At 48.6% G+C, this 21,112-nt stretch overlaps 7 protein-coding genes across 7 annotated transcripts; 2 read left to right on the plus strand and 5 right to left on the minus strand.

Moving 5' to 3' along the window:
* Positions 1-205: 205 nt before the first annotated feature.
* On the minus strand, positions 206-616 carry CNBF0350 (hypothetical protein; the record flags this gene model as incomplete). The annotated part of the gene is made up of 2 exons (XM_769777.1): positions 206-436; positions 509-616. The coding sequence occupies 2 exons, from the start codon at positions 614-616 to the stop codon at positions 206-208; spliced, it is 339 nt and encodes a 112-aa protein (XP_774870.1).
* A 2,637-nt stretch (positions 617-3,253) lies between these two features.
* Positions 3,254-4,267, minus strand: CNBF0360 (hypothetical protein; the record flags this gene model as incomplete). Its single annotated transcript, XM_769778.1, has 3 exons — positions 3,254-3,591; positions 3,644-4,155; positions 4,206-4,267. The coding sequence occupies 3 exons, from the start codon at positions 4,265-4,267 to the stop codon at positions 3,254-3,256; spliced, it is 912 nt and encodes a 303-aa protein (XP_774871.1).
* Positions 4,268-5,027: 760 nt separating this feature from the next.
* Positions 5,028-11,571, plus strand: CNBF0370 (hypothetical protein; the record flags this gene model as incomplete). Its single annotated transcript, XM_769779.1, has 10 exons — positions 5,028-5,066; positions 5,106-5,480; positions 5,517-5,579; positions 5,619-7,922; positions 7,978-9,264; positions 9,323-9,554; positions 9,605-9,882; positions 9,928-10,739; positions 10,790-10,955; positions 11,011-11,571. The coding sequence occupies 10 exons, from the start codon at positions 5,028-5,030 to the stop codon at positions 11,569-11,571; spliced, it is 6,117 nt and encodes a 2,038-aa protein (XP_774872.1).
* A 197-nt stretch (positions 11,572-11,768) lies between these two features.
* Positions 11,769-12,241, minus strand: CNBF0380 (hypothetical protein; the record flags this gene model as incomplete). The annotated part of the gene is made up of 2 exons (XM_769780.1): positions 11,769-11,948; positions 12,011-12,241. 2 exons carry the CDS (start codon positions 12,239-12,241, stop codon positions 11,769-11,771), a joined length of 411 nt encoding a protein of 136 aa, XP_774873.1.
* A 440-nt stretch (positions 12,242-12,681) lies between these two features.
* On the plus strand, positions 12,682-14,881 carry CNBF0390 (hypothetical protein; the record flags this gene model as incomplete). The annotated part of the gene is made up of 15 exons (XM_769781.1): positions 12,682-12,743; positions 12,805-12,831; positions 12,883-13,047; positions 13,104-13,220; positions 13,272-13,381; positions 13,432-13,525; positions 13,578-13,614; positions 13,676-13,847; positions 13,895-13,905; positions 13,959-14,029; positions 14,082-14,432; positions 14,484-14,536; positions 14,598-14,655; positions 14,714-14,782; positions 14,848-14,881. 15 exons carry the CDS (start codon positions 12,682-12,684, stop codon positions 14,879-14,881), a joined length of 1,431 nt encoding a protein of 476 aa, XP_774874.1.
* A 158-nt stretch (positions 14,882-15,039) lies between these two features.
* Positions 15,040-16,889, minus strand: CNBF0400 (hypothetical protein; the record flags this gene model as incomplete). The annotated part of the gene is made up of 2 exons (XM_769782.1): positions 15,040-16,253; positions 16,301-16,889. The coding sequence occupies 2 exons, from the start codon at positions 16,887-16,889 to the stop codon at positions 15,040-15,042; spliced, it is 1,803 nt and encodes a 600-aa protein (XP_774875.1).
* A 1,315-nt stretch (positions 16,890-18,204) lies between these two features.
* On the minus strand, positions 18,205-19,601 carry CNBF0410 (hypothetical protein; the record flags this gene model as incomplete). Its single annotated transcript, XM_769783.1, has 3 exons — positions 18,205-18,917; positions 18,973-19,192; positions 19,245-19,601. The coding sequence occupies 3 exons, from the start codon at positions 19,599-19,601 to the stop codon at positions 18,205-18,207; spliced, it is 1,290 nt and encodes a 429-aa protein (XP_774876.1).
* Positions 19,602-21,112: the final 1,511 nt, after the last annotated feature.

Consider the following 21,112-nt stretch of genomic DNA (forward strand, 5'->3'; position numbering starts at 1 on the left):
TCATCTATGAGATCCCTCATCTGCTCCAGGTCGATCTCATCCCACGCCTTCTGTATTTGTTCCCAGAGCTCGTCAAGAGACGCACCGACTCTTGGGAAGCCGCCACCTTTGCTTTAAGAGATACCATCCGTTCTCTATGGGATTTAGGTCAGGAGAAGAGGGGGGATGGTCAAGGGCTTCGATTCCCATTTCGGCTCTCGCTGCTTTATTTCGCAACGGCAGCGCGATACGAGGGAGCTCCATCCTCCGGCACAAGGATGTTTTCGAAATCGGAGGACCTCAGCGACCTAAGGATACCACCCTCGAAGACGCCTTTGATCACCATCTCGGCGTACCTGAGTCCGTTGAGGGTCTCGGCCTTGGTTCTGACACCATGTTTGACCGTCGATGGAGCCAGAGGAAGGCGTAAGTGAGGGAATTTTTGGTAGTAGCTTAGCTAATCGCTCCCCAAACCATCAAGCTCTGTCGACCAGAATGGAAGGTTGATAGGATGTGTTGCGGAGCGTACGCTTTGCCTACGCGTCGGGTAGTCCTTGTTTGGCCGCCTCGTAATTCCTCCCCCCAGCTCCAACGCACATTCATCAGTGAAAATAACGTCCCGCCAGTCCCTCTTCATGTTGTTCCTGGCCCACTCATAGTTCGCTTGGTAGTGGGGGTGACCTGCTGCTGGGGTGCCATTATGGAAAAGAATCAGATAATTATAAGTACATGCATGAACAATTCAAAATCATAGTTATGGAGTATAGTCAAAAACGCATCGCGCATCAAAAGGGGGGGGGGGGGGGGGGGGNNAAANACATTCTTTTCTGTAAGTACCAGTACAGTAATAAGAATAGAAAACAGAATCAGCGACGAAGTTGAACGAAGGCAGAATTCAGGTCCCATCGAGCATTATTTATCAACAGAACAGAAGATTATCGGCATTAGTGAATGTGGCAGTGCGGCAAGAGGTAACGAAGATCATCCATCATATACGAATGGTCTCGGGATGCTTGGGATTTTCCTCTACATGTAATGCTCTGCATTTTACATCTTTCAAAGCTCTCATGTGAGGAAAACTGTGGAATTCAATTACGCGAGGATCATCACTTGCGAGCTTCAGGGATCACATTGCCACTGTACGGAAAGAATTACCATACGGACTAAAAACTTTTCTGTGACTTTTTGGTACCGAAGTTCACCACCCAAATACTGCAAGCGCAATTGTTGATTCCCACCGGAGTCTGCATCACATGGCCACCTGTCGCTTTATCATCCCAACGGACCGAATGGCAACAAAAAGTCAAACTACGTGGCTCATTACCGGGAAGTCATCACTGAACAAAAGAGCTTGGTAAATGTTCTTCTACGAAGGTATGGGTCAAAGGATGTCATCCTCGGCACAGCCAGCAAACTGTGTAGCTTGCTATTCTGACGCGGTCGGCACCGATGTACATGGTCCGGTCTTGGACCGCTGCCCTTCTCCTCGACCTATTCCTCGGAGTAGAATGGGGTGTGGCATCATATCCCAGGGTTTTCACCAAGCGAGCTTCACGCATTTTTCCAAAAAAGCCCCTTTGGACAACTTTACAGGACAGCGGAAGAAGGCAATTATTAGGCATTGATGCTGTCATACTGTCTAGACGGGTTCATTTCCAGCACCTCTCCTTTATTGCTTACATTACGCCGATTTGTGTGACCCTCTGCTAGGTGCAATGTGGATCGTCACCAACGATTCCGCTCAGCCATTCGCCTTCAAACCTCCTTTTTTTGCACACCTTAGCCAACATTCTATAAGTCTGTGGCTCCGAATGATGTATTACAAGGTCAAAGTCCGCCCGCATATAAGTACACATCTGCGGGGTTTATCAGCGGAAAAAAAAATACGAAAAGAGAAAGGATGTTCCCATTCCCTTTCATTCCTAAGCGAGGAGAGATGGAAGCTGCCCATCAACCAGTATTAGCATTGTGAAAGGAAAGGATCCCTCCTATATGCCCGCTCATAATCCTTAGTACTTGGTGGACTGGCTGATCGAAGGCTAAGACGGATTATGGGAAGGCGCGAAAGAGTCTACTGCTCAACAGCGGAGCCGCGAATGCGTGTGATGAAAGGTAAGTGGACCACCTTTGGATGTGAAAAAAAGAGAAGGATGAAAGGTTTGATAGAAAGGGGGATGTATATATACGCATGAGGTGAGACTGGGGCCTTGAGATGGGGGATTTATGCAAGAGTATACACATTTGATACGTATACATACAATTTGCAGAAACCACACAACATAACTGAGCGAGAGGTATAGTCTAACAAGACCTGAGAAAGTGCACCACAACATGTCGTCAACGACCGTCACGTCGTGCTTTAGTCTACCTTTTTCTTCCGCCCACTTTCCACTTACTCTACATCTCAAAAGCCCTTCCACATGTGACAACGATGACGATGGGGCCTACTTCCATCCACCAACCACCACCACCCCTCCTTCCCTCCCTTCTGATGCTGGAAGTGCCTCACCTATTACGTTGTACACGACCACTTACCTCACAAGGGGCGCTTCCCTCCGTCCTCCTGACATCAGCATTGACGGGGATGAGGAACCGGCAGGGATGAATTTGAAAGACCGGTTCATCCCTCCTCAAGGGCACCATGCCCTCGCCTGGCGGATGGATGACCCTTCCAAAGAATCCGATCAAGCTACCATCGAAGCTGCTCGAAAATTGGAAAGTCTGTTGAGCACAGCATACGCACAATGTCAAACCAGTGGAGAAGGCTCTCGAGCGGCAGAACACGAACTCTTCCCGCCCGGATCAGAATTTACCCCTTCCCCTCACCGACTTGCCAAGACGATGTCAATGTTAACGAGTCATTATACTGAAAAATTGAGAACACATGGGAAAGAAATAGGGGAGACAGTTTATGGGGGACTGGATGAGAAGAGTAAGAGCAAGGTGACGATGAGGTCCGTGAACCCTACGACGTTTGAGCAGCGGACAGGGATGAGGTTAGAAAGGTTGGATTACAGGGAATATGGAAGTTTGTTAGAGGAGGGGAATGGTGTAGTGGAAGATTAAGACACATGTCAGTGATGAAAAAGCATTTGTAGCACTGATTCTGTGTACAATGCAAATATCTCCCTAGACGTCAGTCATGGATATGAGAGGGCTTGAGTGACCCCCTAGACCGTCGGTTATCTGGAAGTTACAGATCCAAGGCTAATTGCATGAAAAATCCCTCTACCGTCTATCCACATGAAACTCCAAGACCACTTTCGCTCCACATCTACTGCTGAGCAACAGGCTGTTGCAAGAGTGACAACCTGCCCGCCAACTCGACCTGACTCCTAACCAAACTCGACAGATACTCCACTGTCAAAGTGTCTTGCAAGCCAGCCTTGACGCCGCCCTCATCTTCGTTTCCGCTCGCAGACCATCTGCCGAGGCCCTCCAAGAGGTATCGGCCGATCTCGACATCGGGGGTTTGGGAACCGTTGTTGACGGATTGGACGTAGGCGAGACATTGGTCGATGAGGGAAGAAAGTTGAGAGAGAGAGTTGGAGAGGGTGGGGAGGGGGGGAAGAGCAGGGGAAGGAGTTGGTTGGGGGGCGGTGAGAAGGTCCACTGTTTTGCCTTGTAAGAAGAGATTTGTGACTGAAATAGACGTATCACTTACAGGCGGCACGCTCAGAGTCGGCGTACTTGATAGACACAGGAACGGGCACAAAGACAGAGCACTCTGACTTGCTAGTCAAACCCAAAGGCTGAGAAACCCATCCCTTCACACCAAGACCCTTTCCAGACTCTTCAATGTCGGTGTCAACGGTCAAGTGGACGGCAGGGTAAGGGTTGGTCTCAAAAGAAAAATATTCTTGGATGATGGCAGAATTGGAGTTGACAGTCTTCTGGCTAGCGTACCACCCAACAATAACTTCCTTGGTACCGTTCTTGGCGAGGAAGTTGACCATGTCTTGCTGGAACGGCCTGTCGACAGAGATCTGCTGGCCTTGTTCGGTATGAGGGACGGCGAAACATGATCGAATGTCGACTTCCTGACCATTGTCAGATCGGTTACCCATAAGGGCACCGATCACTCGTGTAGATTCAGAATCGGCAGAGTGGCGAGAGTGGTGGGTGAGGATTTGAGCGATGACCGAAGGGTGAACGGTGATTTGGGAAGGCGGACGGCTGTAAATGGTAATTAGCATTTTGATGCCGGATTTTAGGAAAGAACTGACAGAGAGGATGACGTGGGGGGGAGTTGGAGGTGGATGGCGGAGGAAGAGGTGTCAAGAGACATTTTTGGTGAATTTTTGGTGGTAAATACAGCTTGTATAGACTATGGAGGACGATTTTGGCAGAACAATGAACTTGCAAAACGGAGCTGATATTTGATTCCGCTTTTTGTTCGGGATGCCCAGGGTATCAGGCTCACGTACCGGTTTATAGTGAGAAGAGACCTCAACTATTTATTATGTGTCGTCCTACCACGCAGAGGCTATTTAATGAATATGCCTACATCTTGAGCGATGCAGGATCCGAAATGATTAGAGATTTAGTTAATAAAGTAGTCAAAATTGCGCATGAGCAAATAAAGAAGATGTGTGTCTTTCCTTCTTAGCAGTAATACAAAGAAGACAAAAGGATAGAGTTTCGTTGTATTAGCTCCTCCTTTCATCATTCTGCTTGACAGAGTATGCTTCTAGGGCCGCCATTCCTGACTAAATGCTCACTCTCCTTGAGACAGAAATACGCCGTGAAGAAGTGTTGCAAGCGGCTCAAGAGTCATATTATGTAATTAATCGGGGCCAGCACTTCCAGGCTGCTTCCAACCTTGCTTCCAATGAACACTACGTGTACATGTCTTTCACTTCCTACGTACTCTTGTCATTCCCTCTCTCTTTGCTTACAACTTCTCTTGTCTTGGAACCATCCTTGGTCATCTTATCTCCTCCGCGAATTCTCGTACAAATCGACCCGGGCAGGAGTGACTCCATCAAGATATCCGCTCGCTGCTGTTTCGTGCGCGTATACACAAGCCTCACTGCTCCCTTCATAGTATGCCAGACATCTCGCCGGACGTTCTCAGGGTGGAAGAGGTGCGTATATAGTCCGCGAGCACCACTAATAACCCACAGTCCCGCTTCACAGGCGACGGTTCGGACCTCTCTCTCCTACACTGGCTACGTCAAGCAGAGCAAGCTATCGAGGCAATCAGCCCAGAGGATCTTTCCAAGCAGATTCAATCCCTACATACATTCTTCCTCAATCTTCTTCTTCCCAACCCCAATCCCACATTGCCGAAGCCAGGACGGCCTATAAGACATCTAGTCACAAGATGTGTCGTCAAGCTGCATCAACGCGTGGAATCTCGCTCCCTGTTTGACTTTGTGCAGGCCCTAGTCAAGGCGGTCAGCGATGGTGGTTCAAAGGGAATGAGTGCTGCAGAAAACTTGGGCAGAGTTGCGAGTTGGTACTGTATCGGAGAAGTAATCAAGGAACACGGGAAGAATGTAAGTTCGCCCAGAGGAACGTAGCTGACGGTGTAGATGATGTCGTTCATGGCCGAGATCTGTACTTCGTCATTGAAAGTGTTTAAGAACACCAACCTCGTAGGTCCATCGAAAAACGTCTCATACTGATATGTTCAGTCTGTCCTGCTTCGAACACAAGCAATGGTCGCATTCTCCAGATCTCTTCACTCCGCCGGAAAGGCCCTCCCTGATGCTCTTGTCAAAGATCTCCTTAAATCTCTTCGTAGCGGCTTACAAGACAAGGCCCTCTCTGTCCAGCGCGCTTCTGCCAAAACATTCATCGCTCTACACCTCCACACCCCTGTCCTTCAACTCCAGCCGACTTTGGATATGGTTGCCCCTTTATCATTCAAAAGTCTGGAGACAGCCGATCATTTGACAAGACGGGCGTTTAGTAGAATGTTGGCGCATTTCCTGGCTGCCACGCAAGTCCCTGGAAGTGGCGTTGTGCCTGAATCATCGAAAAAGTCAAAACCAGAGGCTGAAGACCAGTCCGGAGAACCTACCGTCATGACCTCTGTCGCTGAAGACAGGGCATCTAAAACCCTTTTCACGACTCAGGAGATGCTCAAATACCTTTCAATTCCGTACAACAAACAACAATCTCCCCGCAAACTCCGTAACGCCATCATCGACGCTTATGCGACATTGTTCACCACTTTAGGAGGGGAGTACGTTGAGGCGAGATATGAAGAAATTGTAAAGCATATCATGGACGAAATTGTTATACCGCAACGAGGAGGCCGATACGAGGTGCTCGCAACTAGACAAGCAGCCAAAATCCTCCTCCGGGATCTTGTCGGTGAACGACTCCTTTCAGAACCTGGCCAAGTGTCTGCCATTCGCGAGCTGACCCTCAACTATCTCAAGAAATGGCAGCCTACCCTGCTCCCCGGCCAGCCAAGAATCAACAAGAACGTCCTCATCGTTTCGCTACACGAAATAGCCGGTCTTCTCGAACAATTAGGCAATGCCCCCGCGCAAATCATTGAACTGCTCGCCGAACCTCTAGTGAGGTTATTGGCCCACGAATCATATTCTGTCCGGCTGTCCACCGCATTCACCCTGCGCCGATTCTGCACGACAAATCCATCCCAACTTCCTCGTTTACTCGGCGTTCTCATCGCTGATATTGAAAAGGACCTTAACCTCTTGTCTTCCCCTACGGCACCGACGGAGGTTGCCCCTCGGCTCGTTGGCAAGGCGTTTGGATTGTCTGCGCTCATAGCTGTCAGCCCTGTCAGGCCGCTGTATGTGTCGCATGATGTCCCGACAAAGGTGTTTGATCTTGCCGTATCGTTGTTGAAGCGGGCAGGCGATCATGAGATCCCACAGGCGAGCACAGAGATTCAAGTAGCATGGTACCTTATGACAGGACTCATGAGCCTTGGTCCAAGTTTCGTCAAGCTCCATTTGCCCCAACTCCTTGTCTTGTGGCGTAACGCTTTGCCGAAACCGTCTAACAAGGACACTTCTGTCGGTGAAAGGGGCGAGGCCGAATGGAATTTTCTCCTTCTCGTGCGAGAATGTGCTCTGTCCTCCGCGCTTAATTTCCTCAACCATAACCACTCCCTTGTCAACATCGACGTCGCTCGTCGACTTGCCACTCTTTTTACCAACACCCTCAACTATGTCAACGGTTTCGCCACCGCCTATGCCGAAGCACTTCGCGAACAAGCCAACTCGCCCAATCCTTCACCCATCTTCACCACCCGTCCTTCCCTCGTCGATCGCGAAGCCACACTCCGACGTCGAGTCTTGCAATGTTTCACCGTCCTCGGACCTTCCTCTGCGACAGAGTCAACTCAACCGGCTTTGCTCCAGGCGGCCATCACTGTCTTTGCTGATCCCGAGAATTACTCGGGTTCGGGCGCTCAGGCCGCTATCGCCGCGCAAGCCGGTAATTTTGTTGGTATCTGGCATTCGGCTGATGGGTACGCTTTTGGAGTGACAAGTCTGGCTAGGGCTAGGGATGATTATGGTAAGAATGGAGAGGAGGATGAGGGGGAAGAAGGGTGGTTAAACAGGGATAAGGTGGAGATCGAGCTGGAAGGACAACTGTCAAGACCAATTTTGGGTTCGTTAGAGCATGATTTTTTACCTTTACTCGCTGCTCAACAACCCTTGTCATCACCCACCCCCGCACCAGCGCAGACGGGCGTCATCGATGCGGGGCTTTCCTTGTTCTCTATCCTCTTTCCGCATCAAAATCTCGAAGGCCAAGTCCAATCGCTCGCGACTCTTTCATCACATATGCGATCTAGTAAGCTCGAGAAGAACCCAGGGAGAAAGCAGGCTGTGATCGTCAACACCGTCACTGCCTTGAGGAAGACTTTGAAGGGAGTAGAAGGGGCTGGTGGTAAGGCGAGGAAGGTGGTGGGTAGTGCGCAGGTCAGTGAGATGATTAGATCTCTTCTTCAGGTACGTTTGTCCATTTATTACTGGGACTGGTCTGCGATGCTCAAGTCACAAATAGGACGCTATCTTTGATCCTTCCCCCAGTATCCGTTCCACTTCTGCCGAAGCACTCGGTCTCCTCTCATCATTAGCGTCCCCGACCCATCTTTCATCCCAAGTTCAATGGCTCGTCGATCAAGTCGTTACTAACCGATCACCTGATGCTCGAGCCGGCTGTGCTCTTGCATTCGGGGCCATCTACTCCTTCGTCGGTGGCTTGGCGGGCGGGCCTATTCTCAAAACTATAGTCAACATCCTCATGAGCCTTGCAACTGACCCTCACCCGGTTGTTCATTTCTACGCTATGAAGGCCCTAGCCCGTGTGGTGGACGCTGCGAATCTCAGTTACGAACCTTACGTGCCTACCACTCTTGGGATGTTATCGAACATCTATCTCCTCGAAACGCACGAGCCAGAGGGCGGTTCCCTCGGAAGCGTCAACCTTCGTGGTGACTTGCCTGCTTATCAAGTGATCTGTCGAATCTTGCACGCGTTGATAGGTGTTCTAGGGCCCGAACTACAAGAGCCTGGAAAAGTGAGAAGCTTGGTGTTCTTATTAGTGCACGAGTTTGGGGAAGAGACGGACGAAGGGCTGGCTGTGGAGGCTATCAAATGTGTCCAGCAGTTCCTCATGTTTGCACCCACAGCCATCGATATCCCCAAGCTCGTCCAGACTTTCCGTACACATCTCGCCTCACCACGACGTCCACTCAAAGTGGCATCCATCACCGCCCTTTATCAGATTGTCCAGCGCGATCCTGTACTCATCTCAAAACTCGGTGGAAACCAGCTGGTAGAAGATCTATTTGGGTTATTGGATGATGACCCAAGTATCGATGGTGTGAAGAAGGTAATTAGCAGTTGGCTGAGGGGCACGGCAGCAGCATTGCCCTCTGGATGGATTGATCTTTGTCAGAGGATCATGACTAGAACCGCAGCCCAAAAAGCTGCTATTCGTCGCCCGCAACAAGCTTCTGCACCCGCTGCTGGCCCGGCGTTTATTGACGATGAAGGCGAATCCCTAGGTGGAGGAGCCTCGACCTCGGCCTCATCAAACGCTCTTTCCTCCCGATGGCGAACCCAACTCTTCGCGCTCGAGTGTTTACATGACATTGTCGTTTCAGTGGCGGAGAGCAACAGGCCGGAGCATTTTGATCCTATAATTGCTAGAAAGATGGGCGCCAATGGGCGCCATATGCTTTGGTCACGGGTCGGTGATTTAATCAAAATGGCGTTCTCGGCTAGTACAGCGGGAGTCATGGAAGTGAGAGCAGCAGGACTCGTTGTGTTGCGTGATGTCATTGAGGTCTGTCTTTTCCATTCATCGCCTAATGTCCAGCGTGCTAAATTGATAATCCTTGTAGAAATTCTCTGCATCACCTGATCCTGATTTTGAATCTGCACTTCTTTTAGAGCAACATCAGGCTCCTATTGCGGCTGCATTGACTCCTTCATTCGGATCAGATTCCGCCCCTGAAGTTTTGTCCTTGGCCGTGCAAGTTTGTGCTGTCTTCGTTGGAAGTGGAGTCGTGAAGGAAGTTCCGAGAATGGGCAGGATTTTGAAGTTGCTGACGGGAGCGTTGGAGCAGTGTAAGAGTAAGTGCAGATATTATCGAGGTCAAATGGGGAGACTGATGGCTATCTAGACGGCGAAATGCTTTCTTTGGGAGACATGGAAGACCTTTCACCTTCTGCGGTCATCATGCTTCAGATTTCTATACTTACAGCCTGGGCAGAGCTTCAAATATCCAGCGTCCGGCAATCGTACCTTACAGATGTGCTCAAGCCATACAGATGGCTATTGGCACCCTTCTGGATCGGTGCTTTGAGAGACTACGCCCAACTGAGGACGGACCCGGAAATGGGTGGGCTTAGTGGAGCTGTAGATAGTACCGCTGGTTTAGGCAGAGAGGTACTCTTACCTGTAAGTCGTCATTTTTATTAGTGAACTATAGCTGATAAAATGCAGTATTACGAGCAAGCTGTGCCAAAGCTATTGCATGCTGTTGCTATCTCATTTGCTATCAACGATCCATTTGCCTTTGGGGCAATGGATGGTCAGCGTTACGATTCCCCCAACCCTCCCACTTCTGTGCCTTCTATTCGACCTGAACCTTCCGCCAACTTTTACATCGTCTACGGCCTCTCATTTGAGTCTTTGCTCAAGACAATTGGCGATGTCGCTGCTTCCCCTCTTGCTTCTGCTTGCCTTAAAGCAATGCAGAGCCTGGTCAAGCCGGTTTTGAGTGGTACAACAGTTTTCGAGGGACAGTTCTTTGACGAGCTGTGCACAGTGTGCTACAGGATTGCGATGAGTGAGCCAGCGACAGTGAAGAGTGAGGCTGTCGAAGTGATGTCCAGCTTTGCAACTAGCAGAAAAGGCACAGGCACGATGGATTCTGCTCAGACAAGACGGGCTTTGGCCATTGTCGCATTTACCCTCAGACAGATTGTCCCTACCAAGGAGATGAAGCCATCCTGGAATCATGTAGATTCTACACAAGACAAGGTTAACCTTCTTCGCTCGGCATTTATGGCCTTTGCGCAGATTATCGAGTGCGTGGAAGTTTCGCAGAAGGCAGACATGTATGCTGTGGGATTGCATCTCTTTATGGGCCTGCTTGAGAGCGAGTCACCGGTGGATTTGGTGGGAGGGTGTTTGGGATGCTTGAAGGTGCAAATGGAGGGGTTGGTGGCTGCTCAAGTACCCGGTGTGAGTAATGGCGAGAAGATTGTACATGGTGTTGTTTCAGCGTGCCTTAGTAACATTGATGATATGAGGTGAGTCTTATCAGCTTCATGAAAAGGGTGCTGCTAACACGATATCCAAGGACGAGGGTCAACCCTGTCGCCAATATCATAATCAAAAATAACTTGCTGGCTGTTACACTCATATTAACGGCGCTGCCGGCCGACCTCAAGGTCAGCAGAAATCTGGTGGAGTCTGTCGGCTATACAATTGGCCAGTATTTGGGTGCAGGTATTGAACGTCCAGAGGTAAGTTCCTGTTTCTATCAAGCAGAGAGGTGGATACTAACGGCGGTGAACGTAGCTCGGTCTCACCGCAATCCATTGTGCGTCCACCATACTTCCCGCATCCCTGCGACTTCTTCCCTCCCCTCTCGGCCCCAATTCTCCACCAGCTCCTTCGCCAGTGCTGCAACACGCTACTCTCCATCTACTCCCTCCTATGATAACCTACATCTCCGATAACGTCGTGGCGCATGCCACCAACCCTGACTATGCGCCGCCTTTGGAAGGTATACAAGCTGTCATCAAAAGTCTGGTATCCTGGGGTACTGGCTTACCTGAGGAACATAAGCCCAGAGGATATGGAGTTTTATTACCGACGCTCTGCCTGATGCTCGATCCGCCCGGATCAACAGGTCAAGGACAATCCTCATCACAGCTTCACGGGGTGGCTGCTGCCGTTCTACTTGGCCTCGCCCAATCAGGACCAGGGGCGTTCAAAGAGGCGACAATGGCGATGAAAGAAGGCGAGAGAGGAGAATTGGAGCATGCGATCAGAGACGCCGTTGGTCAAAAACAAGGTGCCGCGAATGGCGGAGTAGCGAAGGAACGTAAAGGTATAGAGTTGAAGAGTTTCGGATAGAAGTTTTCCGCATATTGATAGTAACGGATGTTGATGGCATGTAATGATTTCTTTTCATCAAAAGACCCCTTAGCCCTTTAGACATTCTGCAAAGACCACTGATTCCTCGCTACACCAACCGATCGGTTCAATCGGAAGGATACAAAAGGCTACGTCCATTTTGATTATAATCAACAGATACTGTACTGAGTTTTCTATTACTCCTCATTTCCCTCCTTTAGGGCAGTCAGCTCTTCCCCATTATCCTCTCCCTTTGCCTTCTCGACATCACTCAGGTTCTTTAGTCGCACAAGATTACGTTTCTTCACAAGGAGCCTCACAGTCCTCTCTTGCTCAATGGGATGGAGATCTTGCCAATTTTGGATCCTCGACAAAGTCTAAAGTAATGCATCAGTACTGGTATCCTTACTCCAAGATCACGCAAAGCAACGTCACTCACCCCGTCATTGTTAATGATCATAGGTCCCAATTTGTCCAGCTTGATCACATTTCCTTCTCCCAGATCAAGAGTTTGCACTTCCTCCTCCTTGCTGGGATTGTTATACTCGATTGCCAAAGGCTGTCGCTTGTCGGATTGGTGGTCTTGTTGGCTGACGGAGGCAGCAGCGGGCGTGGCGGTAGATGGCGGCACCGGGGTGGGAATTTCGGGTTGATCAAGAGGATTTGACATGGCAGATCAATTGCAGGATTTGTAGGCCAGGTGAGAATGGCAGAGACACGTCAAATTGCTCTTCAGACTGAGAATGTACAAGTACAACAATGATATGCAGAATCAAGAGGTCTTCTAGAAATATCGATCTGCCCCGCTCGTCCGCTGAAGAGGTGGAGGTAACTGGGCATCGCCGCCAGCAAGGGAGCTCATTCAAGAAGGAGGCAGGAGGAGGGTTCTTCCCGGACATATGCCCCTTCTCCGTACAAAAGTGGTGACATCACCCAGTTTCAAGCTGTTCGGGTTCGTTCCGAAGGCCGGAATGATGCCATGTGTGCTGGCTTGATATTTCGTTCATTCTCCATCTATTCATTCGGCGTTCTTTACATTGTTTCTTATATCAGCTGTCAGCCGTCTGTATTATATATATCCTATTCAGGAACTATATCTAGATTCAAACCATGCCCCTTCCCCAACTGTTCAAGCTTCCATACGACCGAGTATCCCCCAAGGACAAAGAAAGGTATGTTCTTGCTAAGCGGCTTTCAAGCTTTTGGTACAAACTAAAGGCCACCATTACACAGCTTTGCCTACGCTACTCTTGTCAAAAGGTAATCAACTCTCTAGGTGTTATTAGCTGTTCACTTATCATTCTCACCCAGATGGCCCGTCGTGCTCACAAATGTGATCTCTGCCATTTCCAACGCCAACCACGAGATCTCCATGTCATCCGATGCTGACAAGGACGCTAAAGTTGCCGAAGGCAAGAAAATTATTTCTCAGATATCAGAGATGAAGTATGAAATGGGCCACAATGCTCTTCTCACGTGAATATACCAATTTTCGCTTCATAGTCATTAGTCATTAACTTGTACACCCATAGCCCTATCGAGGAGGACGGCGAGATCAACGTCGAATGTTACAATACGGAACTTGCTAGCTACCCCGAAGAGGACAGGAAATGGGGCAACATGAACTGGCTTTTCGCTGAGTGTTACCTGTGAGTTGGCTGAGCTGTTCAACTATTCAGCGCATTAATCCTTGAATCAAGCTACCGACGTTTGAGGAGTTACTTCGCTCTTACGCAACATTGGAACAGTTACGATCCTTTCTTTGATCAGAAGGCTGAGACCTACAAGTCTAGCTCTGGAGCTATCCTCCGTGAGTAGTGAATAACCTGGATAACGGGATTTGGCTAAACTCGTTTTTAGACCTTGCCAAGGCGATTAACTCTGCTGTTGCCGAAAAGGATGAGTTGAACAAGGACTTTGAAAGACCTGGATCCGCTTTGGAAATTGCATTCATGTGAGTAGAATAACTTTTATCATTTAATTTTGCTCATTATATTGGTCTGCAGGGAGATGATCCAAGCGGACTTGTGGGGTAACGCAACCGTCAGTTCACGGCTCTATTCCGACGTTTGGTGTTTGTAATTGACCTTTCTCTAAAATTTAGGACCTTTCGCTTCTCATTGATCTCAAGTATGAAGACCTTCAGAAGCTCCAGGCTGTAGGCTCCGAAGCTCAAGCAGAACAGGCGAAGTTTATTTTGCGAAATGATTTGAGCAAGGCTTGGGAGCACTTCAAGGGATTGAAGAATGGCCGAGTTGACTTTGTCATGGATAATGGTGGGTTCGTAGACCTTCGATAGTGAGCACTGGCTGAACTTATGTAGCTGGTTTCGAGGTAAGCGGGTATAAACACTAATAATTATTGGCTAAATCCGAAATGTTCTTTAGCTGTTCACCGACTTTATCCTTGCTGATTTCCTGATTTCTTGTACCCCCTTTGTCGGCAAGGTGGTATTCCAGTACGTCTACGGAAGGAGAACACATATTCTCCATTGCTAATTAGGTGCGAAGCCCCAAAGCTATCCCCTGGTTCGTCAGCGACGTCCTCCCATACGACTTTACCTGGGCTATCGACTCCCTTCTCGACACCACCTTTTTCTCCCAGCACGCGTCTCAGCCCCTCACTGATGAGGATACCGCGTCGCTCATCTCTCTCGGTAAACGATGGAAAGAGCACATCGAAGCGGGACGTTTCAAGCTTTCTGTACCTTTTGACACCCCCTTGGGCAAGGCTCCTGCTTTGGGTGGATTCTGGACAACCCAGTATGCTTATCAGGATTTGCCTGTTATGGCGCCCGACGTTTTGGCAGAACTTCAAAAGTCTGATTTGGTCATCTTCAAGGGTGATTTGAACTACCGAAAGTAAGTCGGGTCTCTTCTATTATTGGTTAGAAGCTGACTTGTTCGCTTTAGGTTGCTTGGTGATGCGTGGTGGCCCACTACTACACCATTTGATGAAGCCATTGGTAGGTCTCCGTTCATGCTTGTTTTAATCTACGATTGGAGCACTCATCTGTTCCTTCTTAGGCCCTTTGGCTGGCCAAATCACTTTGCTCAGTTTGAGAACCAACAAGGCTGATACCATGTGGGTTAATGTACTCTAACGTCTCGTACTTGACTAACAATGCTGATACCACAACCAGTGCTGGATTGGATGAAGGTATCGCTGAAAAGCTCGATAAAGAACAACCTGATTGGCGAGTGTCTGGCAAGTGAGTGGTTCTTAACTTTTTTGTCCAATGCAATGTGGAGTGAGTGTGTTGATGGATATTTCTAGGTACGCTGTGGTAATGTTTTCGAAGAGACGTTGAAGCAGGTCATGAAGATCATAACATAAACATCAATGTCGTTGATTGACTGTATGCATTTCTGCATGAGTCTACCGTTCATTCATGTTCATTTTGGTGAATGTCCTTTCTTAACTCCGTCCTACATCTGTTCTCAATTCCATCCCACTCCTTTCTTCTACTCAAGCTGAACCCGCTCCATCCTCCGGCGCAATTGGTGATGACCAAGCTGGAGGGGGCTTTTTACGCACAGATGACGTTGGTGTCGTCGGTCTCGACGTGGTAGCACCCGTTGTCCTAGGAATCGGGGGAGGGGTGACAGGTCGATAGTTAGGCGCAGACATATTCTTGGGTGAAGTTGTGTATGTCTGTGACAAAGTGGGTGGCTGGGAGTGTGAACCTCTCCGCCGCCTTGTAGTTGGAGTGGCGTGAATATCCATGGGGAAACTGATAAACACCAGCTTACCCGTAGGTTTATCTAATGATAAACTGAGATTGATTGAACTGGCTGTGGCCGGTGCTTGTGCTAAACTTGTGGCTGTACTCAACTGGAGAGGACTTGTCGGATGGTGCAAAGAGTTTTTGGATGACCGCTGGCGAATAGTGACCTGCCATTTCATCTCTTCATTATCTGCCCGATCATCCAAGCAAGTGATCTTAACTTCATAGCCTCTGTCAGGACCATTACCAGACGGTCTCGTTGTGGACTTTGAGGGCGTTGTTCCATGAAGAATACGATAAGGACTTGAGAACCCAATCTCTCCGTCGGAAGATGAAACTCCGTCGATGTCAGAATTGGTCGAAGACGAATGGGACACAATGCGGTTACGGTTAGAAGAGGTGGTCCTCTGCTCAATTTGAGGAGACTCATCTAACGCTTTGGGCTTTTCTTCATTTTGAACAGGCCGAGGTGATGTAACGGTACTTGACATTGGGTGAGAAGGTGGAACAGGCACGTTGTCTACCGACAAAGAAGCATTGTGACGTAGCCGACCTGTAGAAGGTTTACGCTTAAGCCATTCGGTCGTTACAACAGGTACACGAGGCAGTTGAGATTGGTTGAGAGACTGCGGGGATATACGAGAAGAGGCTGGAGAAGGTGAAGGAGAGATTGACCTGAGATATCGATTAGAGGAGTCTACATTCGGCTTGTTTGCCCCTGTAAGAGCACGGGAGATGCTGGGGGGAGTATCTGGTCTTTGTTGACGCTGTATGTGTTGCGCAGCTCGAGGAGATTGAGGTATAGAACGGCGAGGAGGGGAGAGAGGGGTGGGGTAGACGATAGGAGTGGCTGATAATGGTATTTTGCTGAGCGTGGAAGGTGTTGGGGGAGAGCTTGGAAACGTCATGCCATTAATCAAGGCAGCTTGGTCGTCGGCAATTTTAGCATTCACATCTGAAATTTGGGTCAGAAGATGCTTGACAAATCGCCAGTTTACGTACCACGCCTGACATCTGTAACTAGTCCTAAAGTGCCCATACTTTCAGATAATCCAAAGACGTCGTCTTTCAGGACATTCTCCATGGCCTCGGACGGAGTCGGCACTCGTGCACTGGCGTCTCCATCATGCATCTGTCTCGAATAACTCCAACCTGCTTTTTTGGATGACGATGAAGGTCTGTCACCAGGATTGCCGTCGCGGGATCGACTCTCACTAGTAGATCTACTACGAAGTATTCTGGCCCAATCCTTTTGACTGCTGCTGCTCTCCGACTCTTTCTCGAGTTCACTAGCACATCTTTTCGGAGAGAATCCTAACTGGACGTTAAAAGAGCTGGAGCTGCTGGCAGTAGGTGGCGACTCGGTGTCGCTCAAAGGATTATCTTGTGCATCTGTCCTTCTGGAGCTGATACTCGGTTTGCGCCGAAGAAGCCATGACGGATGATATTTGGAAGTCGGCGAACCAACAGTGGATGATGTCGATGGGGTTGACTGATGATTTGGCACTGCTATTGAAGTAGGTGACTGGACAACAGAGGGTTTATCTCTTTCCTTCTCGCCCTTCTTGAAAGTTATATGGGCAAGAACCATGATGGCAGGAAGAATATTACCGTACTATTCTAAGTCAAAGAGCAGACAGTTAAAATTATTATGTCACCGGGCTACAAATAAGATGTGATTAGCCATCAATCAGTGTTATTGCGCCGGTTCCTTGTTCTTGTCACCAGGCAATTAACCCTCTTCTCACTTTTGGAACTCAGTACAAGCTCATCACACGTTGTTGAATGCTGGGACAACCGGACTTTGATGAGATGTCAAACGCTACAACAATAAGGACAAGGTCAACAAACAATCAACAAGGGAAGACATAGCAGATAAATATCAACGCCTACGATTGCTCGCAATCTTGCATGACGCGTACGTACCCTCATGCCGGAAACAGCGAAGCAATAAACGTCTCAACTCCTCGACCGTATCGTCATTCGCCACACTTCAACTCAGGCCCTTAACATGACGGGCATGCAGTCTGAGAACTCAGAAATGGGGTATCGGTGGAAGTACCGTTGTTGCCTTGACGCAACAACATTCGACATGAGCAGGGGGAGTCATTGGCGGACGACCAACGAGAAATCGACCAAAGGGCCGGAACAGCAAGGGCCCAGAAGCAACATGAGCGAATCTTATCGAGTTAATTTTCCGAACCCCCGTTCCAGAATTCATTCAGCAAATCGATGATTTTAAGCTTCCGGAGTGCCAGCCATGTACGTCAGCAAAGTCAAAGGGAGCCCAGCTTTTTTTGTTTGGGTCTAAAAAAAGTTAAGAATTTAAACCCTGAGCTTCAGGAGTCAGGAGGATTTAGACGGTCGTTAGCGCGTCTTGTTTGTTTGATGCTGTTTGCTTGTTTGTTCCGTTCCGTCGTTCCAGCCTTAATTATAAGAGTAATAGATTTGGTACTTACGCGCGCTTCCGTCAACACCTCACCTGGAGCCTGGATCCTCGAAAGAGATTTGAATGTGAAATGTCTTGTCCGACCTTGGCCCTTGGCAATGTAATGCTGCAGCATTTGCTTGGCCTAAACCGCTGCTGATAGCCTCCGAGTGTGGACCGGCAACTTGCAGATATCGCATTCAAGGCACATGATAAGTATCACTTTAAAATAGGGATTAAACAACGATACATATAATATTACATCCTACCCAGGTCTATACCAAAGAGGAACTAATGAACAATTGTCATCAACAGGTCGTTACTAACGTTAAAAATATCAACAAGATGTCAGAACTATATTATTGCCGTGTGTATGCTGGATATGCCATGCTTGATAAACCCAAAAAATGCGTGCTAAAATGAAGCATGATGAAGAAGAATCAAGGAGTTGAGAAAGACAATGTAAAGTCGCCAGTTGTTATTGAGCATATGTGGTCGGTGTAGAATTGTAGGTAAACAAAGAAGAGCCTTTGATATGAACATCGGTTGAACGTTGGTTGTCATATTCGAAGGTCACTTTGGGAACGTATTCCCAGAACTGAGGAGATTGCGGCTGATGAGCGAATGCGATACATTCGTCGGGGATGAGGTTGGGCGTCGGTGGTAATGATTCGCCGTTGGATGAGGTAGTAGGGGAAAGACAAAGAGGGTATCGTGGTGAATCAGTATCGCTTCGCAACGATGGAGTCTCCATGTCATCATCGTACGCAAAGAGCTCTTCTTGCTCTGACCAGCTGTCGTCTTCTTTTGGAAGTGACAGCAAAACGGGAGGCTGAGTTGCGGCAATCTTCTGCTGGGCGGAAATGTGGGCATGACGAAGCTCGTCCACTGTCATGCTGAAGGTCTCAACCTTTGAGATGAGCTGACGCAGGACAGGAAGAGTAATGCGCTCTTCAGGGTGCACCGTGAATATTTGGGTGAGGATGTAGAGACACTCGTCGGAGACAGGAAGGATTTTACGGAGGAAATGGGGGTCAGCCAGGTAAGAGTTGAACGATTCGTCGGAAGGAGAGGCAATTCGCCAGGGGTTGCGCCCGCAGACAAGGTTAACGAGAATGACACCGAGGGACCAAATATCGCCGGAACGAGTAGGATACGTCTTGTTTTCGGGGAACCAGTCTCCAAGACATTCTAAAGCAAAATGAGCATGCCGTTCAAAATAGATTAATAGGAAGGAAAGACTTACCAGGTGCAATGTAAAAAGTCGAACCACAACCAAACTCGCTCGAGCGCTCCTCTGATGTCGCCAAACCGAAGTCACAGATGCGTACTCGGGTACCGTCCTGAGAGCATACAATGTTCTCGGGCTTAATGTCACGGTGACTGATACCAAGAGAGTGCATCCAGGTAACTCCATCAAGAAGTTGTAGGAAGACACTGCGGATGAGTTCATTGTCACCGACATACTATGGCGGCCATTAGTCATGACTACAAACCATGGTAGAAAAGCCCACTCACTCTTTTCTTGTCTGTGATCATAGAGAAAAGGTCTCCTTCATCTCCGTAGTCCATGACAACATAAATATAATCACCCTCTTCAAATATTCTGTCCATCGTGATGATGCTGGGATGCCCTGATGCGAGACGATGAAGACCCATTTCTCGCCGTTGAAAGTGCTTTTGACGCTCATCAAGACCGCTTCTTCGCATGCATTTGATCGCTCGGTACACAGGCTGCGGATATCTTGAGTCAACGGCGAGATAGACGACACCATAGGCGCCAGTGCCGATAACAGCAACGAGCTCGATATAGCCACCATCAATGAACTGCGGTGATCCACCAGCAACGTGTAAAGGGTTGGCGGAAGTTGACATGGCGAAGCAGACGAGGAAAGGGCGGCTTGAGACGTCGTACTAGTTGTAGCCGTTGGAAGAGCCGTTGACGCCTATGAAGAAGGGGAGACGTAGAGAGAGGGAAATAGACTGATAATAGTGCAGGATATACACAGCGACAAGCACGCCGGATGGTCTTGGTGTTTATGAATGGGCCAAGAAAAGTGTTGAGATGTTGATGGGTGATGGAGGGGGACGTCGAGAGCTGTCAACGCCTTCAAGACCTGGGCTGACAGGGGAAACTGAGTTGTCAAAGTAGTGATAGGATGAGAAGAAAGAAAACAGGAAACAGGAGCAACAGGCATCTTCTACTTATTTAGGGGAGCAGGGATCTTATGCTTTTCGACTACTGAAGGTTGCAGGTTGCAGATTGCAGAATTCAGGGTAAGTCATATCAAGGTACAAACGGGACTCAAGGGCGGAACGTCGGAGGGGACGAAAACGCCAAAAAAAAATCCTCTATATTAGCAAAAGCGACGGCGAAGAGCGACAACAGCGAGCGCACCCCACTAAAAAGAGTGGGCAAGTCGCACTTCGCTGGCTTCGACTTAGTTCTGATTTCCAATTAGTCTTGGCTGCCTTGAGGCTCCAAGAATTCATCAAGAGATAGCCAGACTTTCCAAACGTACGGAATGCGAACTACCGTAACGTAAAAGGTAACGTGAACGGAAGCCTTCCATCCTCCATAACCCCTCTGTCGTCGACGACGTCAAATGAGAAGCGCAGGAGTAGAGCAAACGTGGAAAGCAAATGACGGATGACGGTCAAGGAAGGTCTGTCAGGTACGTTTTTGGTTTCTCTGGTTAACCCTGTCTACGTTTTCAGGATTCTCTAGGGACCGGGACTCAATGATTAGATTCAGGGTCTTTAGTCCAGGTTTTAAGATCCCAAGGCCACGCCAGCACGGGAAAAGCAGACTGCAGAATGCGCGAGGTTTGAGGCCTTATTGCAGGCTAATAAACAGCGGAATTACGTGCATTAACAGGGTCTTATTTATAGTCAGCTCGCGGCTTGCGACTTGCAGGTTCAAATGCATTTTGCCCACTTGCTCAATTTCAAATCTTTCCATTACTTCTCTGCGCGGGCTGCCTGTGTATATGGAGGTCACTTACAAACTTACTATTTAAATTTACGTTTTATTAGTCAAGTGTCATTTTCTCAACTTCCGTCGTTCACGTGATTCCTTTTCCGTATCCGTCAAGCCTATCTTGCGTGTTCCTCGTTCCTCATATTCAAAAGGTCTTGCTTCGATCTCTTTAACAGTTCGTCATTCCTGCTTCTCTATAGTCCTGTGGCTATTGTTTACTTACTGATTTCTGATGCGTCCATTCCATTATTTTAATGGTATCTTCGATATCTTCGATTTTCATTATCGTTGTTTGCGGTTCCACAAAACTTCAGATACTTAATAATAAGATTCAACACAGTCGAGGGTTATTTGGTTCCTTCGATTCTTCTTCTTCGCTTCTATATAGAAATGATCTGATCGTTTT

Source organism: Cryptococcus neoformans, chromosome 6, assembly GCF_000149385.1.
Source record: "Cryptococcus neoformans var. neoformans B-3501A chromosome 6, whole genome shotgun sequence".
In the NCBI taxonomy this organism is placed as follows: Eukaryota; Fungi; Basidiomycota; class Tremellomycetes; order Tremellales; family Cryptococcaceae; genus Cryptococcus; species Cryptococcus deneoformans.